A 25,239-nucleotide genomic window follows, 5' to 3' on the forward strand; every position below is an offset into this window, starting at 1 on the left:
GAGAAGAGAAACGACAAGAGAAGGTTTTTTTTTTCACCAGACACGACTATGGAATAAGAAGGGGTATAATGGATAGTCTAGCTGCACGGTGTTAGCTATCACACTATTTTTTCGTGTGTATAAGTTCAATAATTCACCATGAATAGAATTAACCAGAAGTGTTTGTTTGATGTATGTAAAGTACCTTTATTGTGATAATATTCAGAAACAGAAGTAAAAGGTGGATTACACTAATGATTTTTTATTAACCTTAGAACGCAGACCATGGGTCAAAAATTGAACCAGCAGTAATTTATGTACACATTTTTGTCTGCAATATTTGTTGCACAGTAGTTTTTCTCCGTTACATCTTCTATTGGTTTGTTTACTACATTAAAATAATGTATGTTTTTGGTTTTCTACATTTTATTTATTTATTTTTTTACAATTTATTATATATATTTATATACGTAGTATACATAACATGGGTTTTTTCTGACCCGCGGTATATATTAGTATTAGTAAATAATACTAATACTAATATTTATAGTATTATTAGACTAGTTCTTTACTATAAAAAATTAGTATTTGTTTATCTAAAATGTTATTATATTTGTAATACTATTACTACAAATAGTTTTGTACTTTGAATTGGATTTTTTTTTAGAAATATATACAATGTACAGACTAATCTTTATGATAGATATTAGTTACAATTGTTTCTTGTGAGTTTTCTCAACGGTCTACAAAAATCTTGTGTACTAAAGTACAAGAATTTTGTTTGTATTTTAAAGGTTTCATTACCTTTTGATCATTTCAAAGTAAACTTTCTGCTATTTTGCGTATAATTTACAAACAGGAGTACATTCTAGATATGTTCTATTAAGTATTTCCTTTTTTTTTACTCTTCCCTAGGCAACTATAAGCATCTCTCAACACAGAATAATTTGTGCTCATATATTGTGTAGGTTTTTCTGCCGGCATCTAATGGATAAATCTGTAACTTGTGTCGTAACGGTGAAAATAACGAGGTCGGCGTATCAATTTGTAGTGTAAGGCAATGGCTTATTTAGAGAAGAAAGATATTCAAGCCATTCTTGATGAAAGTTACTGTGCGTTAGACAGTGGAGAGTTATGTCAGATAATGTGGGAACGTGTCAGAAGGTATGGTATGAAGATGAAGGCCACAGTGATGAAAGTGTTGGAATCTGTGATAGTAGTGTAACATCTAAAGAAACCTCACTAGATGAAGATTCTGTTATTGTTCACAACCGTAAGGATTGCAGACAACACAAAAACTGCATGGACTAATGTGCTACCCAGTCCTTCAAAACAAGAACCCACAACATTAAAAAAAAATGCATTTTTTGGAATGTTACTTTTATCAGGTAAAGAACAGAGCTTTTATGTGGCAGTTCTTGAGCTGATTCTGGATTCTCTGTCAAACCCTATGAATTGAGTTACAATGGGTGTCAAAAAACTTGAAGACATTGGAATAACGTAAAGGTTTGATGACAAACACGAGTTACTTGTGAGTAGAGTGACAAAGTAGCTGCTATCAGATTTCTGTTGGAAAAGTTCATTTCAAACTGCCGATAACTTTTCAATTCTAATGAGTGCGTTATTGTATGACGAACAGTTAAATTTTTTTTTTTTTTTTATCATTGTTATGATCATTATTGCTTCTTTATTGTTACAGGTTATTTCATAACTTGAAATTTTAAAATTTCATTCTACCTTTTCGACAAAACAAACACTCATACAAATTATCTCGATCTGTTTTTAAAATACAAGAGACTTGTTTGTTCGTTTGTTATTTAGTGATCTTCCTTAGTGAAAGGTTGGATAAATCTTCAAAAAGAAAGTGTATTTTTAAAAGCCTGAGTCTAATGCACAGTTAAACTTTTAGAGAAACATCAAAATTAACATATTTAAACCAGCAAACAGTAAAAATTAAACATAATTTTGGTACTATATAAACCGACAATTGTAGAAACGAAGGATAACACATGATGATTAATAAGTGTTTCAGTCCTCTATACTTAGATTTTGCCATAATCCCAGTCACACAATAATAAACAAAAATATCATTTTATATTGTATATGTCTTTGAAGTAGCAATTATTAACATTCAGAAAATGTTTATATTTATTTTAGATAAAAAATTTCGTCTAGCTTGGGTGAAGATGGGAAGGAATTTAATATGCTAATGGCATTGCCTCTTTGTATGGCTAGGCTTATCCTTTGTGTCAAAAAGTAACAACTTCTAGGATCTCCTGATTTATTAATTAATTTTGATCCTAATTCCTTTAAAAACATTCTGGCTTCTTTGCTAAAAACACCCATTGTTTCCGTGGCAAACGCAATAAAAATGCGATCTTCTTTAAGTTTTGAATATTTAGAATGCTTCCGCATACACGCTGTCTCTGCTGCACTTCCCGCTTCTTCACTAGTTGACGTTAAGTAAGATGGGGCAAAAGTATCTACACATGTTACATCCCATACTAGACATTGACCCCTTTTCCAAGGTGTCAAAGTAATTCCATCTGGCCGCTTATTGTCATTCCGATACATTCCTGGTGGCTCTAAAATGTTAGGACAGTCTATATTGGTGAGGGTTCGTTTTATTATTTGATTTAATTCACTGTGACGTGAAATTCTCCCTCCACTTTTGATGCAACTTAATGCGTGTAAGCCTTTCTCATCCATCCGACTTTGACACGCACATGTGAATTCATAGCAAATACTAAGTCCTAGGCGTAAAGCTACACAGTTAAATTAGTCTCTTTTTATTGCCGCTGTAAGTCCTTACAGTACATACCAAACTAATCACGGAAATATAGTATCAAGATATTCTGGGCATGTGATTCCGCGACGTCTTATGCTATACATCTGCACAGCACGCAACCCTGGAGAAACTAGAAAGTGGGAACATCAGTAGTGAACAACTCTAGCAATCAGTTGGCCAATTCTGGATTAAACATAACAACGGACAATTTCTTTACAGGTATTGAATTAGCCCAGGAATTATTGAATAAAAGATTTAAGTTGTTGGAATACTTCGCCAAAACAAACCTAATATACCACCAATTTTGACACCTAACAAGGATCGAAAATTGCAGTCATCTGTTTTCACATTCAACAATAACATTACCTAAGAAGAACAAGTGCGTCACTGAACTAAGCGCAATGCCCCATGACTCTTCCAATAATTCTCTACTATAAACCCGAAATAACTCTCAACTATAATAAGACAAAATCAGGGGTCGATAATATGGACAAAATGGTCAATACGTACACTGTCGAACGATAAACTGGTAGACGGCTTATTGTTATTTGGTTCAATATGTTAGATTTTGGTGCTCTGAATGCCTACATTTTATTTGGTGCACTACACTTAACTACTACAACAACTTGACGTATCAGAGAAGATATCTTACAGACTTTTGTGACGAACTTGTCAAACTATGCGTCATGATCAGATAGAATACACCTACACTTGAAACACATGTTTTGGTTGCTATGGAAACGATTGGAGTCATCTTGGATGGCAAAATGGACCTCAACTAACAACGGCAAATTAGAAGAGGAAGAGGTGTCAGAAATGTCAAACAAAGACAAAGTCTTCCAAAGTTTGCAGAAAGTGTGTAAAATGTGTGTGTAGTGAACATTCAGTAGCATTCGTTGTTTGTGAAGACTAAAAAAATTAAAAAGAATGCCATCAATGTAAATACTTGAAACAGTTTAAGAAAAATATTTTAGGAATTGGAAATTCCTGGATTTAAGAACTTCGTCCTGATAACTACATTAACAAAAAATATTAATTTTTTCTTCTGTAGCTTGACACAATACTTGATAATTAAAACAATAGATTTTCATGTTGTAGTATATGTTATTTAACGCCTTGAAATAAAAAAAAAATAAAATGGATTATATATAAAAAAAACTCAAGAAACATTAAATTAATGAGAAAATATAAATAGGAATGTCTTAAACATACCAAATACACTTATAAAATAGAAATTGAGAATGGGTCATGAAAGACCCATGTTATGGCAACTAAGGTACAATTCATGTCATGCGTTTTAGGCTAATAGCTTTCTATTAAAGGGGAAGTATAAATACTTTTATTTTTTAAAAAAATTTTCACTTTAATTTCCTATGCTATACGGGATCCCGGTTTCGATTCGGCGTAGGAGAGCTTTCGAAATTTAACTATCCTCGATATTTTGTTTGCGTGTCCCAGTTGTTATATAATACTGGAAAATCAAGTTAAACAAGTAAAACGCGAGTGAAAGTAGAATCGTACTAAGTAGATAAGCAAATTAATAAGGCATCTTCGGTGCAACACAACTTTAGAAACAAGTGAAATTCGAGACAGGTTAGTAAATTACATGTCTTCTATGCCGCAGTTCGATACCACCGTAATTCTTTCACTCTTATTCTTTTTAAAGAAATAAATCTTTCTAAACATTAGTTCATACTACATGGGTAACAATTTATATTATGATAGTCTATACCATGAGCTTTAAAAGAAAAAGTGCAACAACTCATTGATTATTACGTAGTAAGTTTTCAATGTCTTTAGTGCTTCATCTTGACGTCTGTGAATGTTATGAAATATGAATTTTTATTTTATTTTATGATGATCAGAGATGCGCATATGTGTGGTCACAACTAGCGCCTCCAGGAGCATCAGGTTCACAGGATATCCGTCATCAGTCATCTGGAAAATATTCGTTATCCGTCATCCAAATATTATCAGTCATCTGTCATCCGGATATTATCCGTCAGTCGTTATCCGGATATTATACTTCATCCGTTTTATCTGTCATCCGGATTTTGCAAATCCGGATAAGTTTCTATCCGATATCCGAATAAAAAATTATCCGGATGTGGCCTTCCCTAATCAGCATCGTCAGTAGACACGAACTAAGTGTCTTCAAAGTCTGCTACACAAGAGCAAAGGCGAATTCAGTGGCGATAAGGGCGATGCCCCGCAAAGGGAATCTTTTTTATTTGATATAAAAATAAAACCCATTCCAGAGTTTAGAGCCCTTCGTGAATAAACATTTATTATTCACATTTAGTTTGCACATCTCAACAAATAAACAATATTTTCATTCACTTCATCTACCATTGCATTTTACTAACTGTATCGCCTTTTCATGTATAAAACATTTATTCATTTTTAATAATTGTAAATGTTTTTCAGTAATTCACCATGAATAGTCAACTAGAAATCTTTTTGTAACAAAGAAATAACAACATAAACTGTGAAATATGATTTCACAAACTGTGGAGGGTTAAGAGTCGACAAACTTTACTCTCTAGTTTACCGATTACCTCGAAACCGCGGTAGCCAGAATTGGACCAGGGTAGGAGACTTATATTTAAAAAATGATAATCTCAGGAAAATGCAGAAGTCTTTTAGTCTTGTAGCTCTTAGTCCGTACCAAATACTGATAGAAACATGGTCAACGAATTACGACTATTTTGTAAAACATTCCACTTTAATATCACAGGAAATTCATCTTCCGGCTTGCTTGGTTGTTAAAAGTTATAGACTGTTTTGGTATACTAAACAGAAGTAAAAGGTAATTTACAGTAATAGGTTTCTCTTAATAATTTTGTATTGAAAAGGAAAGGGAAAACCTACTTTAATCTTAACATTTTTTTCTTAAAAATTTTTTTCGGGTTCAAATCCTTCCACCTCAACATTGAATACGGAAATGGAGAAGTTATTTAGAATTTGATTGTTGATTCCAGTGTTTTTCAAGCATCACTTCTCTGACTTAGGCCTGTTTCGTGTTGATAACGCTATCGTCGATATCTATATTATCGTATATCAACATTCGATATCGCAAATATATGAATATATCATTCTAAATTTTCGATATCGATATTCGGGGGAAGGACGAGGTCCATAAGGAGCCCAGCCTTCAACACTTGTGATGGATGAATAAATTAAAGTTACTTTTTACAATCATTATACCCTTATTACCAAAAAATGCAATGTAAATACATCGACTTTCAAATTTGCAATATTATATGATATAATTTCGTAGACGCCAGAAGTTTTCTGTTCTCTGAAAAAAAAAGAATCAAAAAATCACGTGCAAAAGTAAGTGCTTCGAACTTTGAACTACAATTTACCATAAGAAAGTTTTTTATTTCTCTCTTATTTGCAGTTTGCCACACTGATATATTTCTCGCAAAATTGAGGTTTAGTAAAACGTCTTTCGAAGTTGCAACCAACCTTACCACCGAGCTGTTTGGGTTGCCTGATATTTTAGGAAAAGGAGAATAGCAGGTGGTAATGCACTTTTGGGGTCGTGTATGTCACCACCGTTGAGTTGATACATTAATAATTATTGAAGAATGCCTTCTTTGTTTTTATTTGGTTTGTGTATATTGAATAATTAGTACAACTTTGTATGGTATTAAATTTCATTTTCTTGCTGGTAACCCTGTTAACAATTTGTATTCATCGTAGATGTCTGCTAGGGTAACCGGGGTGACAACAGGAATCCCTTTAGAAGAATTGTTCAAGAAAAAGGTTAATCAATTACTTACTTCACATTAATTAATTACTTCACATTAATTAACTGTAATGACACTTACCTTGTTTTAATTACAGTTTTCTTAGCATTTTCATCTTTGTATACAACTTTGAATCACGAAAACTAAAGTTCACAAATAAATAATACTATTGTAAAAGATCAATTAACGTTATGTTCCAAAACCCGTAAACACCATTTTACATACTCGACGAACAGAATTAAACATACTAAAATGAAAATAGATTGCAGTAAATTTTTATCGTATCGTAAAACAATGCAGAAGAAAAAATAATAAAATGACTGTTTATATATGAACCAAAAAAAAAAAAAGAGATCATACGTAAAAATTAGAAACATAATGAAATTCATCTCGCAAAATCGAACTAATGGAGAAACAGACCAAAATTTACTGTTTTCTAAAAGTCCTACCGATGCACTATGGACTCCACTAGATTTTGTCGTTAACGCTTTCTGGGGAACTAACGTGAAGTTAGCCCGCTTTTTTTTCTTTTTACTCCTAGCATCCAAACGAATGAAACATTAAAGTTCGGATTTGGTGCTCTAGGAAGTATTAACGAATGCACTGGAAGAGATCATTAGTGCTTTTGAATTTGGCGGAAGTTTAACTCAACGAAAAATTCCCAATGTTTTAATACGTGAATATCGTAACTTATCATGAAGCATTAACGAAACTATTCTAGGACTACCAACAATGTACTATCAAATGCACTGGGATTGATTATTAGTGCTTCCTGGAGGGCTAACTTCAAGTTTGTCCTTCAAAATTGTTTGCTTCTAGTAACAATACTATTGCAGCACTAGTGTTAACAGTCACTGCACTAGAAACCACGAACGAAGGACAAAAGATTGTATTAAAGATATCATTAGCTCTTTTGAGTTTGTTTGGAATTAGTTCCAGTGAAATATTCCCCATGTATTTATGGGAGTTTCGTAATTAGAGGTGACCACTTTGACCTAACCTCACTCAACATCACGCTCAAAAACTAATTTCGACCTGAACTCACACAACTTCACATTCGCATCAGTCTGACCTCACACTCACATCACCACTCTGACCTCACGCTCGCCGACCTCATGAGTTTGAACATCTTTGTGACATATAAGTGGGAACGTCTACACTAATTATAAAGCAAAACAAAACCACTTGTGTTTTCTGGAAGCATTAACGATCCACTAACGATTGCACCAGATTTAATCGTTAGGATTTCCTGGGGGCTTTCGTGATGTTCTATCCCAAAAGTTTCTAGCTTCTAGCGTCTAAACTATTGCAGAACTAATGTTTGTACTTGGTGTTCTAAGACGCACTAACAAAGCACTAACGATTACACTAAAAGATATTAGCGCTTTTGAATTTGGCGGAAATTTGTGTCAATGAAAAATTCCCCATGTATTCCTTACGTGAGTTCGTGACATGTAATTGACCAAAACCAAATTCTTAGTGAAGCACTAACGAAAACATTAGTTTTCTAGAAGCAATAAGGATACACTAACGATTGCACTAGAAGATATCATTAGCGCTTTTTAATTTGCTGAGAATTTGACCCAATAAAAAATTCCCAATGTTTTTCTTACGTGAGTTTCGTCACACAATTTGCCATATCTACACAAATAACGAAGCACTAACGAAAGTATTAGTGTTTTCTAGACTAACGATGCACTAACGATTGCACTAGGTTTAATCGTTAGTGCTTGCTGGGGGGGCCAACGTGAATCTGGCCCCATACCATTGTTTTTTGCTTCTACCGTCCAAACTGTTGAAGCACTAATGTTGGGGTTCGTGGTGTAAGAAGCACTAACGAAGCAGTAAGGATTGCACTAGTAGAGATCATCAGCGCATTTGAATTTGGCGGGAATTTAAGCCAATTAAAAATTCCACATGTATTCCTTACGGGAGTTTCGTGACATATAACTGATCACAGCCACATTAATTGTGTTAGCACTAAAGAAACAATTCGTGTGTACTAGAAGCACTAACGATGCACTAACGATTGCACCAGGTTTAATCGTTAGTGCTTTTTTGGGAGGGCTAACATCAAGTTGGCACCCCCCAAAGTTTTTTGCATCTAGCGTCCAAACTCTTGAAGCACTAATGTTGGCATGTGTTCTAGGAAGCACTAACGAAGCACTAACGATTGCACTAGAAGAGAACATTAGCGCTTTTGAATATCTTGGGAATGTGAGCCAATTAAAAATTCCCCATGTATTAATAACGGGAGTTTCGTGACATATAACTGGCCATAGCCACAGTAATTGTGAAGCACTAATAAAACTATTCGTGTTTACTATAAGCACTAACGATGCACTAACGATTACAGTAGGTTTAATCGTTAGTGCTTTCTGGGCGGGCGGTAACGTGAATTTGGCCACTTCCAAAGTTTTTTGCTTCTACCGTCCAAACTATTGAAGCACTACCGATGGGAGTTGGTGTTCAGAGAAGCACTATGAAGAACTAACTATTGCAGCACTAGTAGAAATCATTAGTGCTTTAATGGGGGGACCAACTTCTTAAACGTAAATCCATTCACAACTTTAAATCTTTGCAGACCGAAAAAAATTTACCGTAAAATTTCTTGGTACTAGGCAGAATGTTTGTAAGAGGCAAATACATATCTTCGTTTGATAGATGCATCAAATATGCAATATTCTGGTAAGGTAATGGTGTGGTGTTGAACATGGGTAAAAAAACTTTTTTTACTTCTTTTAATTGATTGTTCTGTTCTACCCTGTTCTCATTGATTAAACCTTAGATTCTGCAAAATTTTGAGTTATTTTGAAAACACTGGCCAGTTTTATTGTCCGAAAAATGCTGATTTCATCAATATTGGCAAAAAGATTTGGCACCGCCGCATCATTTTCGTAATGTAACCGTTAGCTCAATGAACATTGTCTTCGTTTGCTGTAGCGTCGGCACGGACCATTTAACTGGCCAGCAAAGTTCACCGGTTTAACTCCGTTGGATTTCTATCTTGGAGGGCTTTTTAAAACTACCTATATTATCTATCAGTGTAAACTTAAAGGAATTGGCTATATAAAAAAGTGAATCATTACGTCCTGCAATTAAATTATAGAACTATGTTTTACAGAATTTACAATACTGGGTCTCACGATTAAGGATATGCATAGAAAAGATATGCACGGCCGGTCATGCCGAATATGTCATGTCATTGTATTTGTCTTGTGTTAACTCTCTTTTCGTCGTTGTTAATGAATATGTCATGTGAAGTATTACAGAGCTTGTTATTTCCTTTATTCCAAACTTTGCATACCACATTTCACAGTATTTCCTACAAACTACGTGGAAAATCTATTGACATTCTCAAAAACTATGCAGCGTTCGGACAAATAACGTTGCCGTTGGATATCTCATCAAACGAGAATGTTGTCTAATGTCACATGACAATGTTGCCTTCTAAAATAAACTAGTTGATTCTAAGATGGCGGCCACCAAGATGATGGACGGCACCTTATACTCGTCTGAAAATTTCCCCTTCGCACCGGCTTTCCCTCCAATTAACCCCCTATTAACTGTATTTACAGTTTCTCAAATATTTAGTCCAGTTCAGAATTTGTATTTCACGTAAAATTTTTAATTACTTCGGGCATTTGGATATTTTCCAATATGGTGAAATTGTGGGACTTTGGTATGTCATTTAAATAATCTTTACCAACATCTGTGTCAAATATGAAGTTGTTAGTAACTACTTCCTAAATTAAATAAAATTTTAAATCTGTTTGACGGTAATTTTGGAATTTAAATTTTAGAGCTAAATATTTCTAAAAGTGTGCGTTTTATGAAAAATGTTTGTAAATAATATTGGATTGTGTGTGTTTTACAAAACAATTAAATTTATCTCTTTATGTTCAGCCATAGCGAAGCTATTCTCATTTTCGGCTCGGTAATTTATATTTGACACTTCCACCGACAATTTTCAAATATGGCCGCCATGGTCAAGTAGAATTTAAGAGAACTTTTAGTATGTTTAGAGGACAATTTCCTAAGTCTATACCTATTTTCAGCTTGCTACTAATTTATTCCTTACTTTTTGGTAATATTGCAGCACAAAAATAACGATATGCGATTACAATGCATCTTACATGTGAATATATCAGGTTTTATATTCAGTACTTTCGAAGGTAATCTCTATATGATGTGTAACATACATGAGAAGAAATGTCAATAAATAAAATCTTCCACGAACGGTTATTCTTTAGGCCAAGTGGAGGAAAGTTGGCCTCGCTTTCGCTTTCGCTTCAGAACTGTATTCGCTTTCTAGGTACTACAATTATATGGTTTAAAATGTATAAATGTAACATTAACAAATATACCAAACAGTTAAATCTTTACATTTAAGGTGCTGAACTTAATGGAGAATCGAAAAGCTTCAGTTATCAGAGTACCTGTCATCTAGCCCTGGAACAATGCAATAGTGATTATCAATGTAAACATACCCTGGCACCTGTACTCCAAGAATGTAATTCATCCAATTGTAATCGCGAGTCTTGTATGAACGCTCTGCAAGGATTCTACGGATCAGCTGAAGCAAAGTGGACCATGGAAGTTGCCTTTTGTATATGCAGGTATCATTGAAAGTGATATTTTTTATCTGTATTGTTTTAGTTTTCCATCATTAAATATCCTATTTATTTAATTTATTAACATTCTGCGTCAACTTTGTTCAATTATTCATACCGCTCTAACTACATTATTCATTTTCTAGGTCTAAATTTGTCAATTTCTTTTCATTTTCATTACAGCAAATTACCTACTTCATTTAAGCTCTGATTTATTGTTAAAAATAACACAGATTACTGGGAAATTCCCCGTTCACTGAGACACCTAACCTTCATTATTCTAGAATGTACTTGTATTTCAAGTCCTTTTCAAAAGAATTTGCTGAAACGAGATACTTTATTTTCACGATGCATGGATAGCACCAATAGACGATTTCTTACTATAATAGTTGTGATATTCATTGGTTTGATTAAAATTGATATATACTTTTCAATGAGGAAGAAAGAATTTCATGTTTCGTGTGTTACGGAAGAAATTTACCATCCAAACATTTCTTTTACTGTAAATAGATGTGATCCGTATTTAATGTGCAAGTATGTTACTAACATAACGTCTTCAGTGACATAATCAATCTTAAGAATTGGGAAATATTCTCAAAACAGCGTTATCATACGGTGTAATTAAGTACATACAGTTTTTACATTTTATTTAGTTTAAAATAAATCACTTCAGGACGTTGGAGAGACTAACGCAATCTAGTATATTAAAGAAAATTTTAGTATTAGTTGAGTAATGTTTGCTGGACTGAGTCTATTTTGATATAAAAAAGTTGGTTATGGAAACAGTTTTAATTTCCAGTGTATCAAAAAAATTGGTATTTTGCTACATTTTCTAAATTCGAATCCCTTGTGCGCGCATTGCAGAGCTATCAACCATGAATGACTTTGATAGTCATTCATAGGATCGCCCTCTGTCCGATTCATAATTTTTTAGATATTCGTCTCTATACTTCTTTTTCTCACACTATCTCGGTTAGGAAGCGTTTGCGGACACATGATTCCTAAGGTTAATTGTTAGTTTCGGCGTGTTTAATATTTGTTAATTCTACGGTTTAATATTTGAGAATTACTTATTAAACACCCTGTATACTGTTGTGGTATTGTGCAAATATTGTGCACGTTATTTTTTTTTTTGTTTTCTATGCTCCCCATTTTTTGTTTTTTAAATAATCATTTGATATAAAAGAATATTCAAGAGCTAATTTTTTTCATTCTCATCCAATATGATAAATTTGGGCATATTGACTAATCGGTTGGTGTAAGAGAGGTCACCAATTTGAAATATACAGATACATTATATATATATACACACACATACAAAGGAATCTACATGAATTGAGAAACATACCAGTGAACATAGGACTAAATATTGCATGTAAACATATCGCGTGAATAGCAACTATGGGTCCATACACGAACAATTTTACACACAGAACCCACTTGGCATTAAGTCCGCTAACAAAACTACAAAATATTACATTCCTTGAACAGTGCACAATTTACATCTTATAGAATATCATAATATGATTATCCACTAATACAAGTTATTGTGATAAGCCTCGCAACAGCTTCCTCTTCACAGAGATTACAGACAAAAGATGTCTTCCAGTTCCTTACCAGAGGGTAGCGTTCCCAAAACTATTGCAACGTTCCCTCTTTGTACTGCCATGCTGATGCGTTGCAGTAGAAAAGAGGTTGCTCTAGCGTCTCCTGACGATAAATAAATGCGGTGACCAAGTTCTTTTATAAAGTTAAGGCTTTCGGGACAACACGAAACACCCGATTCAATAGCTATAGTGACAAAATGATATTTTTCGAGTAAATTGCTATACTTCCTGCTCTTTTCTGTTTCCCGGCGAGCAGCCACGTTGCCAGCTTGTGCTGAGGAAGAATGTAGATTTGAAAGGGCGAAGGTGTCGGAACAAGTAAAATCCCATAGAATCCCTTTCCTCCACGGTATTAGAGTCATACCATCAGGCCTCTTGCCGTCTGCACGACTTCATCCCAACGGTTCACATATAGAAGGAACGCCTGCTGAAATTATGCCCTCATGATAATGTCGTTGCGTTGACGTGCCCACACTTTTCCATGAAGGCCCTTCTTGTCTACGACACTTCTACACGCAGGACATCTGTGTTGCTCTCAAACATCTGCTCCCAAACGCATTGCACTGGCAATTCGAAAACTGTTTTTGGGAAGATGTAATCATAAAGAAGGTGACGGGATAGCATGGAGCGAAGCGCCTGCTTCTGGAGATGAGGTATGTATAAGGTTTATTTAGATGTCTGGCCTTACCTTCTGGGTTATCGGATGAATGAAGTAGATTTGAAAAGTAATGATTTATGAGAGGGTCGTCCCAAGAGGATTGTGATCCTCTCTTATCAAGGTCAGGGGGATCTGATCCCACTATAGATGACCACTTAGCAATGCTATCGTTGACATCCGAATCTGATACTAGGCTAAGATCTTGTTGGAGAATGGTCTCAGTCAATGGCTTAGCGCCATAGAATGAAGACAGAAAGGATGAAATAGCCAGATCCATGGCGCGAATAATGCCGAACCTCTGTGGTTAACAGGTAGGGACGCCTGCAACCAAGAGTTACTGTTGAGTGAACAATTCAGGATAGATTCTAGACCGGGTTTCAAGGTGTTGTCATAGCATTCCAGTAGAACAGCATCCCGCCAACAAGGAGCACAGCGAAGAAAGTATAGCAGCCTTGGCATGGACAATGAGGCACGTAGTAGGTAAAAGGCAGAGTGAGCTGAAATCAAGGAAAGACGTGTAAAGAAGAATTCTAATATATATATATATATATATATATATATATATATATATATATATATATATATATATATATATATATATTTGTATAAAGCGTGAAAGGAAATAATATATTTTCAAGTTTTATAGTAACTTATTTTATGGTTCTAAAGAAATCTAGTTAATGTTAAAGATAAAATATAAAAATAACCTATTTATTTCAAATGCCTTCATGTTCATTATCATCATTGAGTAGAATCAAAACTAGAATCAGAACACTTTTAAGACATTAATATTAGTTGAATCTGTGGTCCTTTGAATGGTTCCAGTACTTTATTAACAAGAGACATCTATTAACCATCCTCTTACTAATAAACGTCTCCCTATAGTTCTTTATTTGACCATAAGATTACAAACGGAATTAAGTGCTCTGTGGGTATCTCAAAATTGACACTTTACATAAAACGCTTCATCTAGGGTGTGCAGCTAATAAGGCATATGATGTCGTCTTTAATTGTAAAGAAACTAAAGAATTTAGTGTAGTGTAGGACCGCAAGGTACAGACATGTCAAAAATGGTTGTCGCATTTCTATATATATGTTGTAGGAATATAATTTGATAACTATTTCGCCCGGTATTTATATTATGTGTCTATGTGTACAATCGTCAGAGACATGTATAAGGTTTATTTGATGTAATATGACATGTAAATAGAAACAATACATGTAAGGAAACCTTTCTTGTCCGTTTAGCAAATTTTTGATGTACTCATTCTAATTTTTGAAATTTTTTTCTAAGGAAATTAACAAATTTTGTATTCCCGATTATACACATGCTAATAGTATCTAGGGTATCTGATCAGTACACATAGTATCTGCGAAATCATTATCCAATTATATTCGCGTAAGATATGAGACAATCATCTTGAAATTGAAGGGTAAGGGGAAAAAACAAGGAATGTCCATGCATGTGTTTTACCGGGAGCTTTGTCCTATCTGTTGTTGATTGTATATGCCATGCACGCGTAGATGTAGAAATATCCATGTAAAAAGGGACGAAAGATTTAATAACCCTATTCTTTGTACGTGATTTTCAATATTAAAATGCAGTTTTCTCAAAAATGTAATTTTGTGACATTCCTTCTTTCTTCCCCTTCCACTTCAATTAGTTTACATTAGTAGATTCCTTTCGGTGGGGAATAACAATGTGCAATTTAAAGACAGAAATACAATCTGTTTTCAAAGACAGGATTAATATTAGTATGTTAGATCTGTTTATCACATTACCATGTTCTCATATCTCATCCGGGTTCAATTCGGAACGAATCAAACGATAAAGTCGTGTGTATCGAGTATTATAGCAAATACTTTGAGAGTTTGAGACTTTGTTCTGATAATACCTGGTACTAATAAGGAGGTACAAACAAATAAAATCACGGCAAAATCTTGCTGCAAACATATTTTAAATGAGAAAAATAATATTTTTTCTACCACGTTATTGAAATAATTTTGTTTCCAGAAATTATCATAATATATTATGGTCGAACTAAATCTGATTTCGATACTTTCCAAGACCTAACATACGAGAATCAAAATAGATTTGCACCCGATGTATCAAGTCCTGATTTGATGGCCTGCTTTACCTTTGTTCCCATTTTGTTCCCTGCTCAACAAAGTTTACTTTATATATTTTTTAATATCGAAAGTCTCGTACTTCGATAGATTTCGAGGCGCTGAACACGAATATTACACTTAAAATTAGCTGATAACTCAGGGTTGTCAGTAAATGTTAAATTTACTATAAAAAATCGTTTTTCACATTTATTTTGTTAGGTTTTAATCAGGAACATATAATTACGTCCCTGTTTATCGTTGAGCAATGTGTTATACCTCTTTCTATTCGTCGATGACCGGAAATTTAACAATCGTTCCGGTAATCGGTACAGTTGGGAAATTATTTACACATATATTCGAAAATATCCACTTTTCTAGAGAAAAACCGATTTTTCAAATTTTTTACTTGCAACCCAGCAATAGTAACATTATAATTTATATGTGAAAAGTATGTCAATATTGGGTGTCAATATTGGGATAGTTTTCTGCAAATGTCATGATTGAAGCGAGCTGAACTATGAAAAAAAATATCCCATCTACCGAAATGCCGGAATTTTTCTTAGATTTACATGTCCTTTAAAAATGTATTGTATCTATTGAAGCTTTCCTGGCGACGTATTGTGAACAGGTCTTGCCCGGCTAGCAGCCACGTAAATACTCTTATATCTTGCGAGTTTCGAGGGCTGGCATCGTCCTCATCTTCAGGCGAATATGATGACCTTCAGGCGATCTTCAGGCGAATATGAACCTTCATCATATTCGCCTGAAGATGAGGACGATGTCAACCTTCGAAACGTCGCAAGATATAACAGTACCAACCCGAGACCTGTTCAATTAAAAATGTATTGTAACTTCCGTATGCCGAATAGAACACTAGGACAATACCTTCAGACAATTCATTTCGGTATCTGTATTTGGTTGGGGGATTTTATTTACTGAAATATTGCACGAAAAATTCCTTTTCTGCAAAATTCCGTCTTTTTTTCTGCCTACAAGAAATCCTGCAATAAATCACTGCACTGGCAATCCTCGCATAAATATTACAGAGGTGGCGTGGGTCAATGGAAAACTTGACCCACGACCCACTGACTCACCACCCACAGTGACCCACGACCTACTGACCCACCACACACCATGACCCACCACCCATCGTGACCCACTGTGACTCACCATGACCCACCACCCACCCTGACCCACTCTGACCCACCACCCACCATGAACCGCACTCATCCACTTAGACCTACTTTGACTCACCAAAATCCATCGTCATCAACTCTGAACACGATCCACGGCCTCTTCTGAACTGACTAAAGAGTTTACACTTGTAATAAAACAAGACTGTGAAATTGTCACTAATCGGAGTGTGAATTTCTAGTCAATTGCTCAAGCACCGCTCCGCTACACTCCTTGAGTGGAAAAAAGGATGAAATTTCAAAGTTCCAAATCAAAGTAAGTAGACAAACGTAAAGGGAGAAAAAGTGTAAAATTTTCCATACAATTATGCGTACAATCCAAACTTCAAATTTCCGTGTAATTAAGCTTGCAGTACAAATTTTATCCCTATTTCTCTCACAACTTTATGGGTTGACTGCCCTGTGCTGTAAGCGCTCCATATAATAAACATGTGTTAGCATTTATTATAGCAGAAAGCAATGGATATATGAAGCCAAGCACTGTATTTTTGTTTCTAATTTTTTTCTTAAATAACACCGATCGTGATCGATCATTTTTACAAACAAACTTCCTAGCAATTTTCCATATATAGTAAGTCCCCCCCCACATAAAGGAGAATTTTAAAAAATGCTAGGACACACTGTTTATTTTCAATAAAGAGTTAATACACTGAATTTCATCTCCGCAAGTTTAACGGCTTGCGAGATACTTTTTTTTTCGCAAAAATTCGGATTCTCCCTACCTCCTTAGGATATTATGCATTATAATAAAAGCAACAGAACATATCTATTTGGATTAAGGCCTAACTATATACCAAAAGTAATTTCATTCGTCTTTTCAATTTTACCGTGATGATCAGGCACTCATAGTTACGTTCAATTTTTTTATATAATAATTTATATATTACAGTGATTTAAAAATGTATTTTTTCCAGTAGTTAGCTCTAAAAACTCACAGGTCTCGAAAGCCAAGTAGTAGTGTAAGTCCTATTGCTTATATTACTATTAAAAATATCAATATCCAAAAGTGTCTGAAGTCTTTTTTCACTTGGTTAGATATACTCACCTCAGGTAAGTAGACAAGTGGAAAAGAAAGGAAAATGAAGGTCTTGAAAATAAAACGAAGACAAATTTAGCAGTTCTCAGAAGATACTGTCTACAATGCAGTGAGCAGAGAGGGTCGGTAGATCATACTGAATCGGTGTGTCGCAGTGGGTCACGGTGGGTGGTGTGTCGCAGTGGGTCATGGTGGGTGGTGTGTCGCAGTGGGTCACGGTGGGTGGTGTGTCGCAGTGGGTCACGGTGGGTGGTGTGTCGTAGTGGGTCACGGTGGGTGGTAGGTCACAGTGGGTCACATGTTGTTGACCCACGACCCACTGACCCACCCAGAAAACTTGACCCACTTACCCACTGACCCACCCAGAAAACTTGACCCACGTGACCCACTTACCAACCGACCCACTCCATCTCTGAAATATAATCACAAAACATACGTTGACACCTACAATTTATATTCTATTCACATCCACAAAAAAAATTCTTTTCCCATGGGATGACCATTATGTCAAGATATTTCGAAGAAGTAAATATTACACGTACTTAGGGAACAAACGAATTACGTTGTTGTTATGATAGCAAAATACAAAGAAGTGCTACAACGGTTTTGCTGCCGTAGTTAAACAAGTAGTACTTCTTGGATCTGACAACAATGCGTAAAGCTCATTCATGTGCCCACGATCCACTCACCTGATCATTCGACAGGCTGAAACTTGTTGTCGGCATGCGTGTGAGAATTCGCACTTTTACTGTACTGTACTGTACTGTACTGTACTGTACTTTTACTGTACTTTAATATGTCTTGGTCGAGAGGTAGTTCGTGGGGAGTGAATATAAGTAAAGTATTTGAATAAAATGTGTTTTTGTGTTATTTGAACGAGTGTTGGTTTTCAGGAAAATGCCCCGCTCTTGCTAAAACAATCCTCATAAGTTTTGTTACATTTATGCTGATGCTATTCGTGGTAATGGATGGTGACCACTTTCTGATGCAGTAAGGAAAGAATAATCATTGTATTTCGGTTGTCGAGTGGGAGACCAGGATAAATCTTGGGCATAACACGTGTGTTGTACGTCGTGTTCTTCCGTACTAAATGCCTTGATGCATTGGAAAACGTCTCCGTGAAGTTTGGTGTGCCTGCTGTTTGGCGTGAACCCACAAATCATGTGTCTGATTGTTATTTTTGTTTGACACCGCCCTTGAAGAAAGGAATCTATACCAATAGGAAAAGAAATATCGAATACCCTGACGTAGCATCAGTATTTATTTTTGCGCTCATGGACAAGGACTGCCAGTTCCTGTTCCCGAAACGCAACAACAAGCAGTGATAGCGGAAATGCTGATCCTACACACCCAGGCGATGTAGTGCATCCATGGACCAGTGTTGTTGATCCTTCATTTAAACTATCTTCATCCAGCGAAACACACAAAATCACACAGCGTGAGCTCACTGATCTTATTAAGTATTTAGACCTCTTAAAATGTGAAGCTGAAGTGTTAGCCTCACGACTGCAGCAGTGGAACCTTCTAGCTGAAACAGTGCGAGTGTTAGTTTTTCGGGATCGTCAGAAATAACCTTAGAACCAATTCACTACAGAATGTGACTTCACATTCTGCAGTGATGTTGAAGCTTTGTTTCATGACCTAAATATTTCATTCAAATTGGACGAGTGGAGCCTATTCATAGATGGTTCCAAAAAAAAGTCTGAAGGATGTACTGTTACATAATAATAAAGAAAGTACAGAGATTAAACAGGGATATTCACTGGTCCATAGACGGCAGCTCTAAATGAACCTGACTCTAAAGCTACTCTAACCGCTGATCAGCTGCATGGGTGGCGTTGTTGTCGTAATATGACGGCATTGTTCTTGCAAACATGAGAGACTACAATAACAGGGACCCTGTGGATGAATTAATTCATGCCTATCGAAACATTGGGTGCAACATGACACTGAAAAAGCAATTTCTTCACTTACACCTTGATGTCTTCCCAGAGAACTGTGGTGCTTTCAGTGATGAACGCGGCGAGAGATTTCGCAAGGATATTTCTCTCATGGAACATCGACACACTGGTCGGTGGACACCTGGAATGTTGGCTGACTTCTGCTGGACGCTTTAGAGGGATGCTCCAGACACAATCTACAAGAGGAAGGCAAAGAAACGGCGCATGCATTAAAGGTGGGTGCATTCATTTATCCTAGGCAATAAATTTATGTACAATCTACTTTTCTGCTTCAATAACAAAGGTGCGATGACCATTTTTATTTTTGGTCAAAAATGTTGTTTAAAGGGAAAATTTTGCGGTATTTCAGTTTAAAAAATAGTAATTATTCTCAGCTATGTCTTCTTGATAGCACATAATGTTATCAGTCTTACAATAACTTTTCCAGCATCTTTCCAGTTATTTCTTGCAGGATTAGCAACTGTGAGCAGAAATAAGTTGGAATTTTGCAGAAAAGGAATTTTCGTGCATTATTTCAGTACATAAAATCCCCCACCCCAGTACAGAATACCGAAATGATAGTTACTTTGTCAAGGTGTTGTTCTATCATTCGGTTCGGCATACGGAAGTCTATACTACATTTTTAATGTACACGTTATAAGGGTAGAAAATAATTCGGCATTTCGGTACAAGGGATAATATTGTTTTTCACAGTTCGGCTCGCTTCTATCATCGCGACATTTGCAGAAAACATTCTCAATATTGACATGCTACTTTTAAAATATAAATTATAATTTTACTTGCAGGGTGCGAGTAAAAAGTAAAAACTCGGATTTTCCCCTTAAAATAGGGAATATTTTCGAATATATTTGTAAATAGTTTCCCAACGGCACCGTTTACTGGAATGATTGTTAAATTTACAGAAAGTACAGTCATCAACGAATAGAAAGAGGTATAACACATTCCGCAAAAATAAATAGTGACGTAATACCTAACAAAATAAATGTGGAAAACACGAATTTTTTAGGTAAAATCTACATTTAATGGCAACCCTGTGCTACCAGCTAATTTTAAGTGTAATATTCGTGTTCAGCGCCTCGAAATCTATAGAGAATGCTATCGTTTCTGTAAAAAATCCACTGTAGCGGTACATAAGGAGAACACTAGGGTACGAACTTGTATAACCCAAAATCCTTCTAACTACAATTTTAAATCGTTTGTTTTTGAAGGTAAAGGGATTATAGAGCGCTCATATATGTTATCTTACATTCTCATAATTATTATGACTATACTAAAGCTAATTGAGGTGTAATCCAGTACTACCCTACTACTTTGATATTACACAAATATTGTTTGTAGATTGTGTATTACTGACATGAGGGCCCACTTGATCTTGACCCCATCATGCTCTATTCATTTATCAGAAGAAAATATAAATGAAACAAGTTTGCTTAAAATCCCATACAAACAAAAATTTTTAAATATGGTTGTATAAAAAGTTCGTTTCGTGATGTAGTGGGTAAGTTTTTGCAGCCAAGCCTAATTTTTTTTACGTAATTCCTCATAAATTATTAGTGATACTAAAGTTGATTTGGTACAACCCTTTCCTACCCAAGTAGTGTGCTAATTTCTGAGCTGAAAACCTGTGACTTGACCCCCATTTCAGCCGTTAATTTCTCGTAATCTAAGACGCTACAATCGAAGCAAGTTACTGTACAGCACGGTACAAACGAAAGTCAGACAAATGAGCAAATGAAATCGATCGTAGGACATTCTAGTGAAGCTGTGTGGGGAAACCTCGTATTCTTAGTTACGTATACTCCAGTACAATACAAACAAAACCATTTGCTTCAGAAACGTGAATTTTCTGTTGGTGTGCAAATCGTTTTTTCCAGTGAGGAGGGAAAAACCAATATAAAAGATTTGAGAGAAACAACTATTTGACAGTTGACAAACTCCTGGGAAATCGCAAATCAGGAAGACTTTTCCCTTTAGCTGCAGTAGAACAGCAAGTGAGAATTATACTTATATTTAAACATGCAGATTGAACAGTAAACTAGAAAATTCACTAGAATGCAATTAGAAATTAATGCTTCAATATTTTCACGCATTTGGTAATCATTTCCAACCAGAAAGCGCGCATCATTATATTCATTTGATTCATGCATTAGAGGGAACCCTTTCCACATAGGAATAACAAATTAATTACACCACAATTCGCAGAGAAGTTTTCTGTACAGCAGAGCTCCAACTGACATGATTATTAAGCAATGTAAAATTAGTACATGAAAATCTCTACGGAATCCACTCACGATATGGGGTTAACAATCTGCGTTACCAAGATGGAACCTATCTTTCCAAGTAATGTTACCGCAACATATGTTATAAAAAACTTTTATTTCATCGTGTCTTCTTACCAGCAAGTTTTGATAAGGGTGTACCGCTCCTCTGGTGTCTGAAAAATACTCTCAGGATAGATCACGATCCTACCTATAATTCTACGTAAAAGGAATTTTTCAAGAATATTGGTACGGTCCAAACTACTGAAAAGGAAACCAAATGTGATGAAGCTAGGAATGTTGGGTAAATATTAGTTCTTAAATTTTTAGAGGATTCTACCAATCTCTAAAGGAAAAAATTAAGCTCTATCTAAGCCACTTACACTGTCAAATTCAAAGAGACGTTTGTTAAAAATACGTTGACTCTCTTCAGCAAAACTGTACCTGTAATAAGCGAATTCAATATCTTCGTAGCTAAAAAGTATAATTAAACGCGAATTTCACCTCTTCGCAAGATATCGCTCTATGCCGGTATGCCAAAAGTACTACGGAAAGTAGTTTCGCACCTCTACTGCCTTATGTTAATAGACCAGAAAGCATTACGTATTTTTTACATGTAGGATTCCTTATTCACTCAGTGGTATTAGGTAAGAATGACAGCAGGAAATTTGCTTTATATTAATTATTTAAAGCGACATTTTCCACTTTGAAAGCCGGCGTGTTTGTTTTAAAAGGTACTCAGAAAACCAACCATTTTTGGTATTTTTTAATAAAGAATTAAAAAATATTCTACAGGTTAATATGTGTGTTTATCACACCACATGAAAGATCAATGCTTCCTCTACATTCACAAACAAACATTACAAGCATACATGTGTCATAAGGCGAGCTATCATGGTTTATCTTGGATATGATTTTCGATATAGGAAAAAAGTGCGTACCTAGCCTTGGTATGATAAACACGGAAACATTCTGGCATGCAGAGACCCACATCATAATCAGGACACATCCATGTTGTGTTCTTTCGCTTCCGTTTGCCATCATATACCTTTCCTACATCAGAACAGACCTTACAATATCTAGTAGGTCTCTCTTTTTTCCGTAGCGGGAACCTTCTTTGCAAAATGTCTTCCGGTCAATCTGTTGGTTCCACTTGAGATTTGAGGAACTTGTTGAGCTTCGACACTTGCTTTTTCACTCAAAGCTTCCCCCACTTTCTGCAGAAAGTCTGCTAAATGCACATTGTTCTCCTCTTCTAGTTTTCTTGTATAGTATCCATGCATTTGCTCATGACATATTGAACAATTGGAAGAATAGTTTCTTCCACCACTTCAGTTGCTTCCGATTGAAGGGGTAATACGCCACTAATTGATCACTTTTGTCCACACCAACTTTGTTTATATTGTAGTCTAACACTGCGTTCGGTTTTATCTTCCCTACAGGCCCGTTCTTTGATTTTACGGTAACTTCAGTGGATGTAGCTTGATGTTTAGTTGAAAGCATCAAGACATCCCTTGTGTCTTTCCATTTCACACACAAAAGATGATCTTTACGCTGAAACACCATATCACCTTATTGTTCTCCCTTCCTGCCTACAACGGACTTAATTTTTGGCGACCAGGGTATAGCAGCATGCAGAGGTATCCCTACAGATTCTGCAAAATCATCTTGCACGTCTCTGGCATGCAATAAGGAATCCTATATAACAACATTTGCTTGCACGTCCATAGCACGTGCATGGCCAGCTTGGCCAAAATACCGTGCACGTGCTATGCACGCGCATGGCTTTCAATGTGTTAAGGATACACATTACTATTTGATATGATAAATGTTGAATAAGTGAGTACAGCTTGGTTACAACTTCTGGAACGATCACATTTGATTAAGCCATGGGAGAGATGACAGATCAAGCACAATTGATATATATCATGTAGCACGAAACAAGACTTTTTGAAATGAAGACAGTCTTTGAAAAAGTAAGGTTAGTCGTATATGAAACCAAAGCAAATTCTGATCAATATGTTTACTAGCAACGGAATAAAATACAAACCGAAAATATGTAACTCTTGGATTTGAGACTTATTTGAGAGCAATCTTAGTTCCTAGATGATTTCCTTATCTGTGACAGTATTTGAAGAAGTAAATTTAGTCGTATATGAAACCAAGCAAATTCTGATACGTCAATATGTTTACTAGCAACGGCTGTTGTGTTAAGGCCGGGACGAGCAAAAGTAACCTGTGGTATGCAGTAAAAGATCTTTTCTCAAGTTGCAACCGGCTTTCACAAAACCAACTATAATCAGAGAAGTAATCTGAATATTACTATTTTTACTATTTTTACTTGCAACCAACAAAATCTCAATCGTAACAATGTACACATTTTTCATTCGTCGGTATAGTACAGGAAACGTGTTTTATTTGATAGACATATTTGTACATGAAGAAAGTCGTTAATAAGCTATCACATTTTAACTTGGACACTTTATTACCAGCGCTATCTCCTGCCAGCGCTGCAAAGGCGCAGTGTTATCATCGAATGTCATTCCAAGTTCACGAGTGGAATGCAAAAAGTTTTAAAACAACCGAATTTTGGTTTCAAAGAGGAAAAGATAATTCTTGTACCGACAGCTACCACCGCCGAAATGCTAAACTTAATTCCCTGTAAATGAATACACAGTGCAAGAAATGTTTAACATGCAACATGAAGAGATATTGATTTGGTGTTCAAAGTTCTACGAATTCTGCCAAGAAATTTTCATATATATGGCAAATCAGAAGACGAATTTAAAATAGATGAACCCTTTATAGGAAAAAACTGTCAAATATTGCTTTACTCGTTCACGTAATCCATAGTGCAATTAATGAACAGTTGTATTATTGATGGTATCAACCTGTTTAAAAATTATATATATCAAGTAATTCTTGTCCGATCTGAAAAAGTTGTTCTTTAAATTCTAGATTATGAATAGTTCGTTTAAAAAATTGAAAGCTTTAACAACCTTAATATCCATAAGAAGATTTTCACATAAAGTAGAAGAGTAAGGGCTAAAATTCTTACAGTTTTGAAGTTTAAATGGATGAAAATTCTCTAAAAGTTTTGGGATAAAAGTTCAAGTAATGTTACACAAATGGTAAATGTTTCGATTGTGAATTATACTTGAATTTCTCAACATGCAGCCATTATTGTCCACAATTTTGAGAAAAACTCATTCATGTGATATTTAGCAATTCTAGCAATTTTCATGAATTGTGAAAAAGAATTCTGATATTTTCTACTTTTAT

At 35.3% G+C, this 25,239-nt stretch overlaps 1 protein-coding gene across 3 annotated transcripts in view; it reads left to right on the forward strand.

The window, feature by feature from the left end:
• Nucleotides 1-25,239, forward strand: part of Gfrl (Glial cell line-derived neurotrophic family receptor-like) — a 621,902-nt gene that overhangs the window by 240,565 nt on the left and 356,098 nt on the right. For all 3 annotated transcript variants that reach the window (XM_081762635.1, XM_081762636.1, XM_081762637.1), the window contains one exon: nt 10,916-11,141. In XM_081762635.1, the coding sequence (XP_081618761.1) occupies nt 10,916-11,141 (226 nt within the window). The remainder of the gene's footprint in view (nt 1-10,915; nt 11,142-25,239) is intronic.

The sequence above is a fragment of the Thermobia domestica genome, chromosome 6 (genome assembly GCF_964235325.1).
Source record: "Thermobia domestica chromosome 6, izTheDome1.hap1.1, whole genome shotgun sequence".
NCBI classification, from domain to species: Eukaryota; Metazoa; Arthropoda; class Insecta; order Zygentoma; family Lepismatidae; genus Thermobia; species Thermobia domestica.